Source organism: Prosopis cineraria, unplaced genomic scaffold (assembly GCF_029017545.1).
Source record: "Prosopis cineraria cultivar Desert tree isolate PC_DT_omini unplaced genomic scaffold, ASM2901754v1 PC8, whole genome shotgun sequence".
NCBI classification, from domain to species: Eukaryota; Viridiplantae; Streptophyta; class Magnoliopsida; order Fabales; family Fabaceae; genus Prosopis; species Prosopis cineraria.
Genome location: NW_026555339.1, coordinates 7,237,304 through 7,251,184, shown reverse-complemented (window position 1 = coordinate 7,251,184; position 13,881 = coordinate 7,237,304). Strand labels below are relative to the sequence as shown.

Genomic DNA, 13,881 nt, shown 5'->3' with positions numbered 1-13,881 from the left:
AAAAAAAAAAATCAGAATTTTTGACTAATTCAATAAAATGCTTTGTTTATAATTGGTTTGATTATGTTTTTAATCATTAATTCGTGAACTGATGCTTTAATTGTTTTAATGATTGGACTAATTTTCAACACTTAGTCTTTTACAGTTTTAACTATAAAAATAAAACTAGAAGGGGTAAGATTATTTCTTGAATGTTAGGGCCAATTGTTTATTATAATTATATAATTGCAAAATTTTAAATTGAAAGACTAATTTTTAATGGAATCATTGAAGTTAAGTATACAGGATTGACTTGCATCAAGTTAAAAACTTAAGGACTAGAGTTTAAATTGAGTGAAAATCATAGAAATCAAATAATTAATTTTCTTTTTTTTTTTCATGGAACAAATAATTAATTTTCTAACAACTTACCTTAGGCCATTTTTGGATTGGAGATGATGGAAAAAGGGGAAAAGAAATGGAAGTATTAGGAAGTCTATTTTTTTTTTTTTTGGTAAACGAAGTCTTGTAAGTATACAGTAAGTTGTTTAAATAATAAGAGCAATATGAAAAAACCGAAGAGAAAAATTATGTCTCGACTCTTGAAGTTATAGTTATTTTGCCCCCCCCCCCCCCCAAAAAAAAAAAAGTTATTAGTCAATTTCTTCAACGCATTTTTCCCCATCACTCCCCCATGTATCTGTGCTGCTGGTAATTCAGGCACGACTCGTGATGGAAATTAAAGAACAAAAACTAAAAGCAACTTGTTACCAGCTAGCACTGGTCTCAAACTCGCGTGCTTTAGCCATATGCAGCCTCCATTGCAATCCCCTGTTAATCGTCTTGTCATGCACAAAGCCAAATGCAGCCTTGCAGGAATTAACTTACCCAGGCTCAGGTATGTGATGACGAGATGACCCATGATTGCAGGCAATTATTACTCAACCTTTTGCAGCACAGTATAAACATCTTTTAAATATTTTATCTCATTTAAAATATAAAATAGTAAATAACTTTAATATTTATTCTTTTGACAACATTTTTACTTTATTTATTATTCTATTTAAAAAATATCACACATTAAAATTTTAACTATTATTACCAAAACTTTCATATAAAATTTTTAATAAAACGTAAATAAAAAAATATAAACATTTTTTAAAATTTAAAATTTTAACCAACATTATTTATAAATCTTAAATTAGTTAATTATAACTTATAGTTTGAATGGAAAATCACTAACATACAAATTCGGGCTATTTATTTTGACAAGCACGCACCGAGCAGTCGTGTTTCCCTAAGAGATTTTGCATCATACACTACTGTTACTGAGTAGTCTCAATTTGTGGAATCAACGCACCATAAATACAACTGATAATGATGATCCTATTTTCAACCAACACTCGCTACTCACTACTAATCCTACACTAACGATAACTAACCACACCAATCTATACAAATACTCCATCACAGAGCAGCGCATCATAATACATCGGCTCTTTCCTGAATTACTTAACTTCCACACTAATTCAGTTTCTATCTTCCACTTCTCTTTTTGGGGCCAACAGGTTTACAGAGATTCAACTCGTCGACCTCCCACCAGAACTTCTTGTTCTTAATTGTTAATCATTGTTTCAACTGTCGTCATCGTCGTCACCTTTGAAGCCTAAACCAAGCTCCAACGGATTGATGTTTAATTCCTGCGACGCCAATGTCATTCATCAAGTTATATCAGATATAAAGTATCAATCAACATCTTTGAAGTACATAATGAAACTTATTTCTCGAACTTTGCGTAATACATAGAGGGTTCACCTAGCTGCCAAAAAAAATATTGAACTTGACTTTTAAAAGACACATTGAACCCGTTAATCATTAAAAAATACGCTTAAATTTTACTAAAAGATGTGTTCAAATACTTAATTGTCTCTTTATAATTGGCTTGACCTACCCATCTCTGACAAAAACAACCCATCTCAATCTATCTTTGTAGAAGTGATCTCCATATTTCCTAGGAACAGGCGATCGCATTATCCCTATGGTATAATGATTTGTTGCATGAATGCAATGGACACATGCTTTCTTATATCAAATGTCTGTGCTTGTTACAAAAGATAAGCAGCTTAAACAATCATAAGTACGCATGCAAGCATGTTCGGCACACTTTTTTCACACAACCACTTCTTGGCGTGGTTATATATTCATGCATGATTATCTTAATCAACTCATTCTTTTGCGAATCAAATTTACTCAAGAATCTCTATATGATGAATACGCTGGCAAACCGAGAATATCTACTATTAGCATGAATATAAGAACAAAAGGCAAACAAAAGAAAAACATCAGACTGATGCCCCGTGATTGCCATCAGCCACAGGAAAGATGTTCATTCCTCCCATAATCTGCATCTCATAAATCATAATGAAATGCTAACTAGACTAGAGGCTCCGCACTGGTTCTCCATGGCATGCTATCACAGAAATTGACCAGAATCAGTCTGAATAAATGACACAATATCAAGAGTCTTAAAGCCAGAGCAGAGTTATGCACGAGCATTATGGCCCAGAACATATTCAAACAGTCCTACAACTACAAGTGCAAACAACGTGCGTGTGCGTGTTTTGTTGCTTCTGTTTCCCTCATCACTAGCAATGCAAAAAAATTCTAAGGTTGACCTTGTTTTGCACTCTTGAAACTACAAAAATTTTATTTGCACCTCAGGACAGTAATATAACAACAACATTGAGGATTCAGGGATAAAACCAGCAAAATCTAATCCAGGCTTAGATTAGAAGAAAGATCATAAGAATTTCCAACGGTTTTCAATCAGTAACTTAAATGATTCCCTTAGAAATTCTCCAAACAAAAAAAAATTATCCAGTTCTACAACATGATAATACGATTAGTCATATTTTCAAAATTCAGCAGCATTGTTAAACAAATTAAATAATCATGCAACAAGAAAATGGCGAACTGCCCCTGATCATGATAACAATAACGAAATGATAACTAAGAGCAGTGAACTATGCCCACTTTGAAATCACAAATGTTCAAAACCATTAATGACAGAAACAGAGAATTCAGCATATCTTTACCTGAGTCTCATCCTCTGGCTCTGAGGTTTCATTCATGTTCAACTTCCCACGTGTCTCTTGAGTCATGCTGGTCGGTCTGGTCGGTCTAGCTGTTGACTGGCCTATTTCAGTCGTTGGTCCATTTTCAGCCTTTCCAACAGCCACCCTTTTCTGTTCCTCTAAAACAGCAATCTGCATGATCGCATTGACCAACACTCAAACCCAATGCAAATAATGATTACATGGAAATCATGACGCATTAAAAAAAAAAATGAAGGTTAAAAATTAAAGATAAGATAATTCAATGCTAGATTTTCTTGACTTATTTCTGTTTCTCTTCTCTCTGTTTTTTGCATTTTGTGTCTGTAGTAAAGAAATATGAAGCGATGCTAGAATTGTGTGAGGAACTTGCTCCGCCAACTCCAGTTGAATATAGTAAAGTCATACGAGTACGCGCACACCGCATCATGCCCACTGCAAGGATAATAATACCCTGTTTCTACTAGAGTGCAAACTTCAGAACTTGATATCCGTGAAGCACGGACATAACAAAAGTAGAGCTAACAGTTGTCGAACACTTATATTATACCTGATGGAATAAATTTCACTTCGAAAGCTGTGGTTTTTAGATCTATGCCCTGGCTCCTAGATTAAAAGCGTAACACACGAATACTTTTCACAAGCCAGTAAGGCCGTATTCAAATATCTAAAAGACCCACAAGCTAAACCGTATTCAAAAATCCAAAACGCACAAATCCGTTTATCTCCAAGCCTCATACTGTATTCCACAAACTTCATCCGAAAAAAGGCTTTAGATTACCGTCCATCCAGAAACCACAGGAAAGAAAAGGTAAAGTTCGAAGATGCCTGAGAAATATATTAAAGGACTACACGGATAAGAGAGTCCATACAGGAGTGTAGCGGAACTTCCGCCTGGGAGGTTCATCGGAGGCATTTGCAGAGTCATTGTCGGCAGGAGAAGCGGAGGAGGCAGTGATAGGGGTCCAGCGGCAGAGGAGGAGGCGAGAGGCGGAGCCGTTGGTAGTGTTGGATTGGGAGTGGTGAGAGCTATGGGAGGGAACGGAGGAGGCGGAGGAGTGGGGAGAAACGTGAACCCACTTCTTCTTCCACTTACGGACAGGGCCGGTGAAGACGGTGGGAGCACCGTAGCGGGAGGATGCTCGGCCCAACCGAGAGCCGACCGCCTCCATGTGTGGCGGCGAACGGAGGAGGAGGAGAGAGGGTTTTTGGGTGGCGGTGAGGGATGGTTGACACGAAGGCAATCGGAGGGAGAAAAGTGAAGTGACAGCTCTGGTGTGGCTGATGCCTCTTGAGGACTACTTGCTTGTCTCGGCTTGAACTGACATCCAACTAAATGCTGACACCATTGGAGCTTGGAAGATAAAATGCTTTCTTTTTTAATAATAAAAAGATATTTTTGACTTTTACGATAGTGATATTTTTAATAAGTTATAACAATTATTTAATATTAATTTTTATATTTTTAATTATAATAAAATTATGCATATATTTTTTAACATATAGAATATTATATTTATTAATCTTAAATAAAATATTTAAAAAAATTATTCAGCTTTAATCTAATTTAAATATAATTAAAAAGTTGCTCAACTTTATTAGTATATTAATATCATTTGCATTTTATTGAAATGATATAAATATTGATTTATTTTTAAAATATATACAATTGTTTTTCCAAATAAAGGGCTACATTACATTTTAAAATATTTTTATGACTAGCATATTTGTTGTGAGATACTAGTAATTGGATTAGCAGTGTCGAAAAAACAGGCCGAATCCGTCGAGTCAGCCCATTTAAACTCGTATAATGGTAGGGTTGGGCTTGCAAATATGACTCCAAAATGAAAAATCAAACTTAAATCGGCTAGCCTGTTTAAGCTCGTTTAATTTAGGACTTAAACGGGCTAACCCTGCATGACTTAAGGCTAGCCTTTTGAAGCCTGCATATGCATATTTTTTTTTAATTAATTTCATGACTTTCACTCTTTTTAGATTTGAAAAAAAATAAACTAAATCTAACTCCACATCATATGTCAGCCTATATCTATTGAGATGGAAGGCAAAAAAAAGGGAAAATAACAATGAAGAGTCACTAATCGAAAATTATATCAGTCAAGAATCACTTATTGTCAAAATTTGAATAGATACTTGTGGATTCGGGTTAGTTTTTATCAATAAGTATTCATTTAAGTTTTAATAACTACTCAATTTAAATTAACAATAATTCCTTATAGCTTGTTTTTCATTCAGGTTTTGATAATAATTGATTCTTAATTGATATAAATTTCATAAAGAAATCATTGGTTGCTATTTTCTAAAAAAAAATACAACATTAAATCTCTAGTTCATCTAGATTCACGATAATAATTCATTCACTTTAACATTTACTCTTCTTTTTTCAATATACTTCTCGCTTTTTTGTCACTATAAATTGTCCTTGTTTTTCAGCAAGTCATCGCATCGCTATTTCGTCCCTGTCATCCTTGCTCCTGTTTTTGCTCACTATTTAGTTGTCCTTGTTGCTCACTCTGATGTGCTCCCTCCCAAAAACCAAATCTCAACAATACTCGACTAGTTGAAACACGTTGTCATCGATCTCCCAAGTTCTCTTATCACTTATCATACTCGTACATTCATGACTCATGAGCTAAGCTCTATCTAATACACATATTGTGCCGTGCTCTTTGTTTTCCTTGGTCTCCTAGTCCCATATTTCAGTCTTTCAAGGCTCACTCTCATCTAATTTCGATTGGATGTTTGTTGGTTTAGCCGATCTATTGCTTATTACCTTACTATCATTCCATTTGTATTTTTAGTTCATTTAGATGTTATTTAGTTAGTTTGTTGCACCTTTCTTAATTGGGTGTTATATTGAAATAAAGTAATTTTTTATTAAAAAATTTGAAAAAAAAATAAAAATAATTAAAAGCGCCTGGAGCTCGCAGGGCTGGCCTTAAGCCCGCTATGTCGAGAGTCGAGCTTCATATATCAAGGTCTTAAAGGGAACTCAAACTTAAAAAGACTAATCTTTTTAGGCCCAAATCTTTCAAAGGCTAGTCTTACAAGGTCAGATTGGCCCGTTTTCCCAACTCATGTTCAAAGTTTAAATGATGGTATCTTTAAATTAATTTACTATGATTTTTTTAAAAATATTTTTATGATTCATAAATATGGGTACTATATTGAATGTGATGGACTATTTTTTTTTACCGGCAAAACATGATGGATTGGATACAATTTTTTTAAAGTCTAGCACTGACAAACAACTAGTATTTAATACTTTTATCTTGCGCATTTATTGAAAATTTTATATTTTTTTTACCTTCATTCACGGTCTTAGCATCATTAGCATCATTAAATATAAAATCATTATGTCAGGACATTTTTAGAAAAAAAAAAAGAATCTCGAATTAATTTAAAACATATTTATTGATCTTAATAATATTCTTTAAGTTATGGCTTAGTGTTTTTTTTTTTTTTGGGGATAAAAACCTAAAGGGAGTATTGTATTTTTAGGTATCGGTCCCCTAGTCCATTTAGAATTCGTTCGGCTAAAATAAAGCACAAAATCATGTTATCTTAAAAAAAGTATTGGTTAAGAGAACGTGCTGAGAGAATCACACAAACACGTGAAAGAATCACGAAATTACATTGTACGATTTTATTATCATTATCATTATGTTTGAATCAAACAGTGTTCGAACTAACCTACCCATAACTTTGTGTATCTGAATCAAAAAGCAGCCCCTCCCAAGAAATGTAACCTGACCTCACATCACGTGTGTGTGTGTATTTCATCAAAAATGACCTCTTTATTGCTGTTTTCGAGAGACAAGATGCTGAGTATAATTACATGTTTCTGTTCTGAGACTTCTCTGATTAATGCTTTCACTGTATGCGACTATTCTCTTTTGGGGGGTAGTAGCCCATATTCATCCAGAAAAAGAAAAAGATTAGCTCTTTAAACATCAGAATCAAATAGTTCCTTATATATATATATATATATATATATATCACTAATATATATCACTAATCTCAAATGCAGTGGTCCTCGATCATTGGTGTTTAGCCACGCGACTAATGAAGTGATGCAACATACAAGCAAACATTGCTTCTTTCTACTGATGAATGCACTTCACCAGATAGAAAAGCCTGACACAGACAAACTTCTCCAGTCTCTCCACCGGGCAGTTCTGAGAGGTAATGTAATATCAATGAGACCAAGGTGGAACGTTATTGACTCAGATAAAATGCCCTTCACGTAATATCAGCCCAAGCTTTCCATAAAGAGCCTGCTGCTCCTCAAACGAAAGGTTCCTAGTTATCTACACAACATTTCAAAACATACAAAGTTAATTATTTTTAATTTTCTGCTGTCCCCAAATGTGCCACCTCATTAACAGTGTTTTCACTTCTAGTTTCGAGTGGATCAAGTTAGGCTTATTCTGCAGCCTTAAACTTCTAGGCATTTACTTAGTAGTAGATGGCATTTCACTTTTCAACCCAAATGATGAAAACGAACTTTACTTCCTGTTTTGGACCAAGTTCTTATTTATTTATTTGGGCCTCAAGCTGTGTTCGGCTTTTCCTGCTCAGTAGTGTTGAACAAAAGACCCACACAAGCTAGCAACACTAGAATCAAAGATGAATAGGCAGCCCTTCATTAAATCTAGATGATCCATGCAGCATTGAAAATGAAAGAAATGGAGAAGAAAACAAGGTCCTCTAATTTACACGTATTCTGAGATTATTCAGAGCATGTTTGGTTTCATGTTGGCACAAAAAGTATAATTGTGGTGGTTGGTTTCCAACGTAAAATCAAACTCTCACTGAAATGAAAAGCTCACCTGATCTAGAAACATGTCAACTGAATAGTCTTCGGGAACAACGAATGATTGATGATAGATGTATACAAAAACAGCCATTACCATCTGAAAACATGCAATGCACAAAATAAAACACACGAATCTAAAAAATAGACTCTTCAATCAAATATATAATCCAATTAGTTAATAGTTAATTAGTTAATAGGATTCTATGTAGCCAACACTAAAAGAACACTCATGGACATGGCCGAGCTTACCTCTTTTCTTTTTTGACTCAGAGCTGACCTCCATGTCAAATAAAAGCTCTTGTTAACTTGTCCACGTCAGCGTGGTAGAATTGACACTTTTTTTTTTTTTTTTTAAGTGGTGATCGTTATAATCATCATTAAGTAACAGAATAAAAGGGAACTTTCTGGCAAGGTGTATTGAATACTGACTCCTTACCTATGAATGACTTCTTCACCTATAAAGCTTAATCAGACACAAAAAAGAAAGGAAAGGTCCTATTTTTCCCAACTCAATAAACAATGTGCGTTAATGGGGCAAAACAGAACTAAATTATAGACAAAGGAAAAGAACATAGCAGATGTATGATAATTACCGTACAGTAATACAATAGAAGTGATATTAAAACGGCAAAAGAATGTCGTAAAACAGAGTTTTGCCCATGTAGATTTCTACCAAGAGTTAATCTTTTACCTGGCAGTCCATTCTGTCAGTGAATCCACCATGTCCAGGTATACTATCACCAAAGTCCTGTATTGATTGGAGGAGATTAGGAGACAGGGATAAGGTTGCGAAAATACTTTACCATGAAGCACTATATACAAACCTTGATCTTAAAAGCTCTTTTAAAACCACTCGCAAAAAATCCTCCGAATGGGGCTATTATGGAAGCAAATAGTCCCAGCCACAAGGCATGCCATTGTACCGGTAAAATTGCTATCTCTTTCCAAGGAAACTACAACATTTTGAAAAGGGAATAAATTATCTTTCATAAATCAGAAACCTAGTGATGACTATCAAATATGATCAGTATTAATGTTTGAAGACGAATCAATCTATAACTTCTTTAGATTTTCCTTTTGGATGCTTGACTTGACTATCCATAGATCAGTACCACAAAGCGCTTCTAACACAAAAGTAGCCTTTTTATCAGCCATAAAAATTAATAATTTACAACAGGCTTCTCTTAATTTATTGCTAACATCATATAGACACTCCCTTTATTTTCAAATCAAAATTATTTAATAATTATTAACTTTCACTTACCCAATAAGAAATTAATCCCGGTAAGGGGTAATACTCAGGCATAAAAAGCGGGTCAGGGTCACACTGAAGCCAGCCAATAGATAAATCCTGCATTTGTTCCACCAAATATGCATAGCCAAGAATAAGAACAGTAGGAATTTGTCTTTTTTGGATTTGGTTGATAGCAACTAGGCAAGATTGCTACCTTCCTTGGACATGTTAACCACTGGAAGCTGCCCAAGATGTTTGCAAACTGCAAAAATAATCAGGTTTTCAAGCTGATGACCCATGAGTTTTCTTAGATTATCAAGTGATGAAAAGCAATGCCTTGGTACTAATTCAATGCCTGTAATTTATTTGCAAAAGAGAACCTATTAAACAGACATCTTTATGCTTAAAGAAAGTACTCATGCTTGTATGAACAAATCATACGAAATAAGTTTTAATAGAAGGAAGAAACTTTTTTTATGGTAGTTATTGGGGACAAATCAAAAAGATGAAAGTTATAAGCTTATTAGCAAACAGCATCTATAGTAATGACAAGATCACTCACGTCAATCTGTGAGAATTATTGTAAGAGAAGAATCACAGCGAAATTCAAAGACCTTGAACATGGACGAAAGAATTCTAAGGGAATAACAAAAGCAATAATTCTACCATCTCCAAATTTTGAGACATTAATCAGACACCAGTTAGCAAGTACACAAAGGAACAACTTATATGATAATTCAAACTCCTTAAGATGATCTTTCCACTGGAACCAAAACAGCTTTATTTTTGCAAATCATTCCATCATCAAGTAAACAATGCTTACCGCAAATGAAGCAATCATGGTGGCAATAGATGCTCCAATGAAACCCTCCCACGTTTTCTTTGGAGATAACTTTATCAGAGGTGTTCTCCCAAAAAAGAAACCAAAGAAATATGCGGCAACATCATTGACAGCAATAAGTAACGCAGGGAAGAGAAACCTTCAAAATAATAGTAACAGTTTAGACTGCTAAATATAGAAGTCTTTATGTACATGAACAATAATAGTATAACAACAAAGTAGTGGATGTCTGTATAGTTATTACGAATTCCCTATTGATTATAGGGGAAACACTTTTTGGGGGAAAATCTCAGCATCACATGACTTCTGTGACCACAGATTCTAAATAATCATTTTTTAATCTTTGTTTATTTCTAGTCTCTTCCATTGTCATATTAAGTCAATTACACCACAAGCTTCATCAAGACCCTCTTTGAGAAACTATAATTTTCAAATATCAAACAATTATATCATTAAAATATGATAATCAACCCAATCTTTGCTATCTTATTTCTATGCTTCATGGCAATTCAAATTCATCATGTAAAACTGTGTGCGTGTCTGTGTGTGTGTTCTAAATAGTTTTGTAGACAAAAATAAGTTCTTTCCATAAACAGGAATAGTTCAAAATTCAGACTCAAAAGAATAAAGAAAAGATCAGAGAGAAAATGGAAGATAAAATTTGCATCGCACGCTTTAGCTATCAAAGAACTTGTAGTCAACTATTAAATTTATTATTAATTTCAACCATATAAATCTCTAGCTAAGTACAGACAATCATCATGCTTTCCATATTTGAGAAAAATTTGAGGTAAATATATCACTAGATTTAAATTAAAGAGTCGGAGAAATCAAGAATTATAGCAGTTATCATACCAGAATATCCCTTCAAATATATTGGCGACAATAAAGGCAGATTGGGTAAACACCACAATAAGGATCATGTGTGTCCACGCATACTGGCCAAATTGGTACTTGTACGTCTTTTTCTTCAATGAAAGTATAAACCATACAAAACCTGAAAAATCAAAGCAGATGAAATGACTAACTCATGGACCATCTTTTGAGATTGCAACAAGGTTGAAGACATTTTGACGCAGAACACCAGTATAAGATCCTATTTTACTGTGCTTCAGAAGAAAGAAAGGATGCTCCTTCAAAGGAATTTTTTTTTTATTTTATTTCTATCTGAGCTTGGCAAGCACCAAAAAAGAAAAATCTATACAAGATAGACATAATCTTTCTGTTGCTTGAAAGAAGTAAGAAATTAGAATGTGGAACTTCTCCTATAAAGCAGAAATAAATGTTTTCCACCCATTGGTATTCCCACTCATAAAATGATTACAAATACCTTCCAAAATATTAATGAGTGATTGTTGAAAGATTTGGCCAAGCACTATGTTGCTCTTTGTCACGTTGCTTTTATCTAGAGAGAATTTCACATGGCTAGGCTCTAAATGGACATCAGATACCATCATCATGGAATCAGATTTTCTGAGGCATGTATCCATTAGAACTAGGACCTATGGGAACTTTAAATGAAAACATATGGTCGTTTTTGTTTCCCGATCAAATGAAGCTTTGGTTCACCATTGGCAGGTTGGGACAACAAGCCAATCATGTTATTATATCATTAGAGAAACATTTGGAAAATACTAACCTGCAATATATAAGAAATAACATATAGCCATCTGATATTTGATCAGGCTGCCCGCAAGTCTATAAAAGAATTTATCTGAAGTCACTGTTTTTACAAGCTGTTGGTGGAGTATTCGCCCGTATACGTAGAGCATTGCTGTGAAGAAAAAATGCCTGGACACTGTATTCAGAACTCATCCTGTGTGTTGTTCTTTAATAAGGGCCATTCCATATAGCATGAAAGCTTACCAGTTCAAGAGCCTAAATCTGGGGAGACGCCTATCTTGATGAACTATTCTCAGTAGATTGAAAAGCTCACTTGCCATGAATATTTGGACAATAACAACCATCGCACATATATAAAGATGACCCAAGTATATCATGGCTGAAACACCTGCAAGCATCCATAGAGATGAGTGTGCACGTATCCACATTGACCTATATTTGAATTGATCATTGACAAGTAACAAATGGCTTCCATCTGACTTGATTATCTCTGAAGGAATCTGTCACCAAAAAGTAAGGATTAGTTTCTGAATTCTCTAAAGCAATACTTAGCTTTCTCTTATCCCAACCCCTTTTTGGTCCAGCATTTAATTTATAAACCTACATGTATAATATAAGTGATTCCATAACTATATGTAGATGTAAGTTTCAAGACTTTCTACATTTTCCAAATGTATCAATTTATAATAAATCTTTAGCAATATATACAGCTTCCTGAATGAATCACATGTCAAAAACGATTCTGTTAGATTATGAAAAAAATTATCCGTTGCTCTCATTTACCAGCCTAACCTTTAACCATTCACTAAACAAAAAAAACTAAACCCTTTTAGTTGATATGATCCATGACGCATTGCTTGTTTCCCAGGAAACGTATAGACTTGTAAAAAATGAAGATGAGAGAAGCATATTTCAGTACATTGACATTGAGATGTAACAGATTTCAACATTGCCAGGATCTTAATAGTAGCAGGTATTACTATCACAGTAATTAAGGTCATAGTTCATCATTAACTACTGCAGATTAAAGCTAGATATCCGAAAAATTTAATGGAATCATGAGGTCCCTAGCTAAGGACAAAGACAAGCACATGTACAAGTCAATTAAGATATCAAACCAACCTCGTTTGAGCGTCTTCTTTGCCGAGCTCTGGGTGTTCTTGGTGAACCACAATTCTGATCCTTATGCATCTCTCTTATTGTTAAAAAGTGACACTTGAAATATTATTTTTGAGTAATACATATGCATGTATATTGATTAACTTTCCTGACACATCAGATTGAAGATTACAATACACAGAACCTGCAGGATATTCATGGAAGGTATTCTCCATCTCAAGCAGAAGGAATAATGCTTCGCAATATCAAAAGACATTAGGATAATAGATCATTGTTATTAAACTAATGCATTTCGTAGGCATCATTAATATTATAAGCATATTGAAAAAGTGAATCCAGAAATGGGATCGCTCTAATAAGGAGATGATAGGAATTTGGGAAGCAAGTTGCAATATCCATGACTAGTTAGATATGAAATTAAAGCCATACCTGTGATTATATAAATAAAGGGGCAAAAGAAGCAATGAGGTTGACGAAGAAAGTTCAATAGCTTAATGTGGCTTTGCTATATGCTTTTCAGAAAACGAAACGAGAAGAGGACACAATGAGAAGCCACTTCATATAACGGACTCACTATGATTTCTTTTCTTTTTTTCCTTCCACGTCATCAATCCAAAATTTTCATAAATTTTTATTGAAATATAATGAGCTCTTTTTTATTTTTTTTTTAATTTTTAAAACATGTACAAACCGCTTTTAAAACAACAGTTATTAAACACAAATCTTACTTTTACTTTTAAAATTTTATTTTCATCCACCCAATTATTAATTCACCATTAAATAACATATATTTGATCCCCTCTTTAAATATAAATGTTATCTAAAAATTATTTAATTTATCCAAAAAATTAAATATAATTTATTTTTATTTTTATTTTTTATGAATTTTATAATTTTAAAAAGATATTTTTAAATTTTTTTATTTAAATATTTCCTTAAATTAGAGAGAGAGTAAACAATTAAAATATAAGGGCTATTTAATAATTGTAAATTTATTACATAATTACAAATAAAAAATTAAGTATTTTAAAAACTTTAGCACAATATTATTAACGATATTAAAAATTAAATTAAAGTGTCGGTTTTAAAAATAAAAAAATTATAATTTAAGTAAAACAAAAAGAATGTCATTGTA

At 33.5% G+C, this 13,881-nt stretch overlaps 2 protein-coding genes across 2 annotated transcripts; both read right to left on the bottom strand.

Moving 5' to 3' along the window:
* Window positions 1–1,218: 1,218 nt before the first annotated feature.
* On the bottom strand, window positions 1,219–4,416 carry LOC129317843 (uncharacterized). The gene is made up of 3 exons (XM_054962243.1): window positions 3,965–4,416; window positions 3,075–3,245; window positions 1,219–1,679 (listed from the first exon to the last, which is right to left on the bottom strand). The coding sequence occupies exons 1-3, from the start codon at window positions 4,262–4,264 to the stop codon at window positions 1,614–1,616; spliced, it is 537 nt and encodes a 178-aa protein (XP_054818218.1). The 5' UTR covers window positions 4,265–4,416; the 3' UTR covers window positions 1,219–1,613.
* Window positions 4,417–7,212: 2,796 nt separating this feature from the next.
* Window positions 7,213–13,254, bottom strand: LOC129317622 (phosphatidate cytidylyltransferase 1-like). Its single transcript, XM_054961951.1, has 12 exons — window positions 13,176–13,254; window positions 12,750–12,894; window positions 11,871–12,127; window positions 11,644–11,795; window positions 10,860–11,001; window positions 9,987–10,143; window positions 9,378–9,425; window positions 9,194–9,280; window positions 8,754–8,882; window positions 8,621–8,677; window positions 7,943–8,026; window positions 7,213–7,420 (listed from the first exon to the last, which is right to left on the bottom strand). The coding sequence occupies exons 2-12, from the start codon at window positions 12,816–12,818 to the stop codon at window positions 7,337–7,339; spliced, it is 1,266 nt and encodes a 421-aa protein (XP_054817926.1). The 5' UTR covers window positions 12,819–12,894; window positions 13,176–13,254; the 3' UTR covers window positions 7,213–7,336.
* Between the last annotated feature and the right edge of the window lie 627 nt (window positions 13,255–13,881).

Bases quoted from the DNA above. Each gene is read 5' to 3' on its own strand.
- LOC129317622 (XM_054961951.1), bottom strand. From the start codon at position 12,818: ATGCATAAGGATCAGAATTGTGGTTCACCAAGAACACCCAGAGCTCGG. The intron at 12,128-12,749 runs GTTGGTTTGATA...TTTTGGTGACAG, and splicing joins AAAGAAGACGCTCAAACGAG to ATTCCTTCAGAGATAATCAA. The intron at 10,144-10,859 runs GTATGATAACTG...ATTATTTTGAAG, and splicing joins ATATTTGAAGGGATATTCTG to GTTTCTCTTCCCTGCGTTAC.
- LOC129317843 (XM_054962243.1), bottom strand. From the start codon at position 4,264: ATGGAGGCGGTCGGCTCTCGGTTGGGCCGAGCATCCTCCCGCTACGGT. The intron at 3,246-3,964 runs GTATGGACTCTC...GCGATCATGCAG, and splicing joins GGAAGTTCCGCTACACTCCT to ATTGCTGTTTTAGAGGAACA. The intron at 1,680-3,074 runs GTAAAGATATGC...TTGGCGTCGCAG, and splicing joins AGCCAGAGGATGAGACTCAG to GAATTAAACATCAATCCGTT.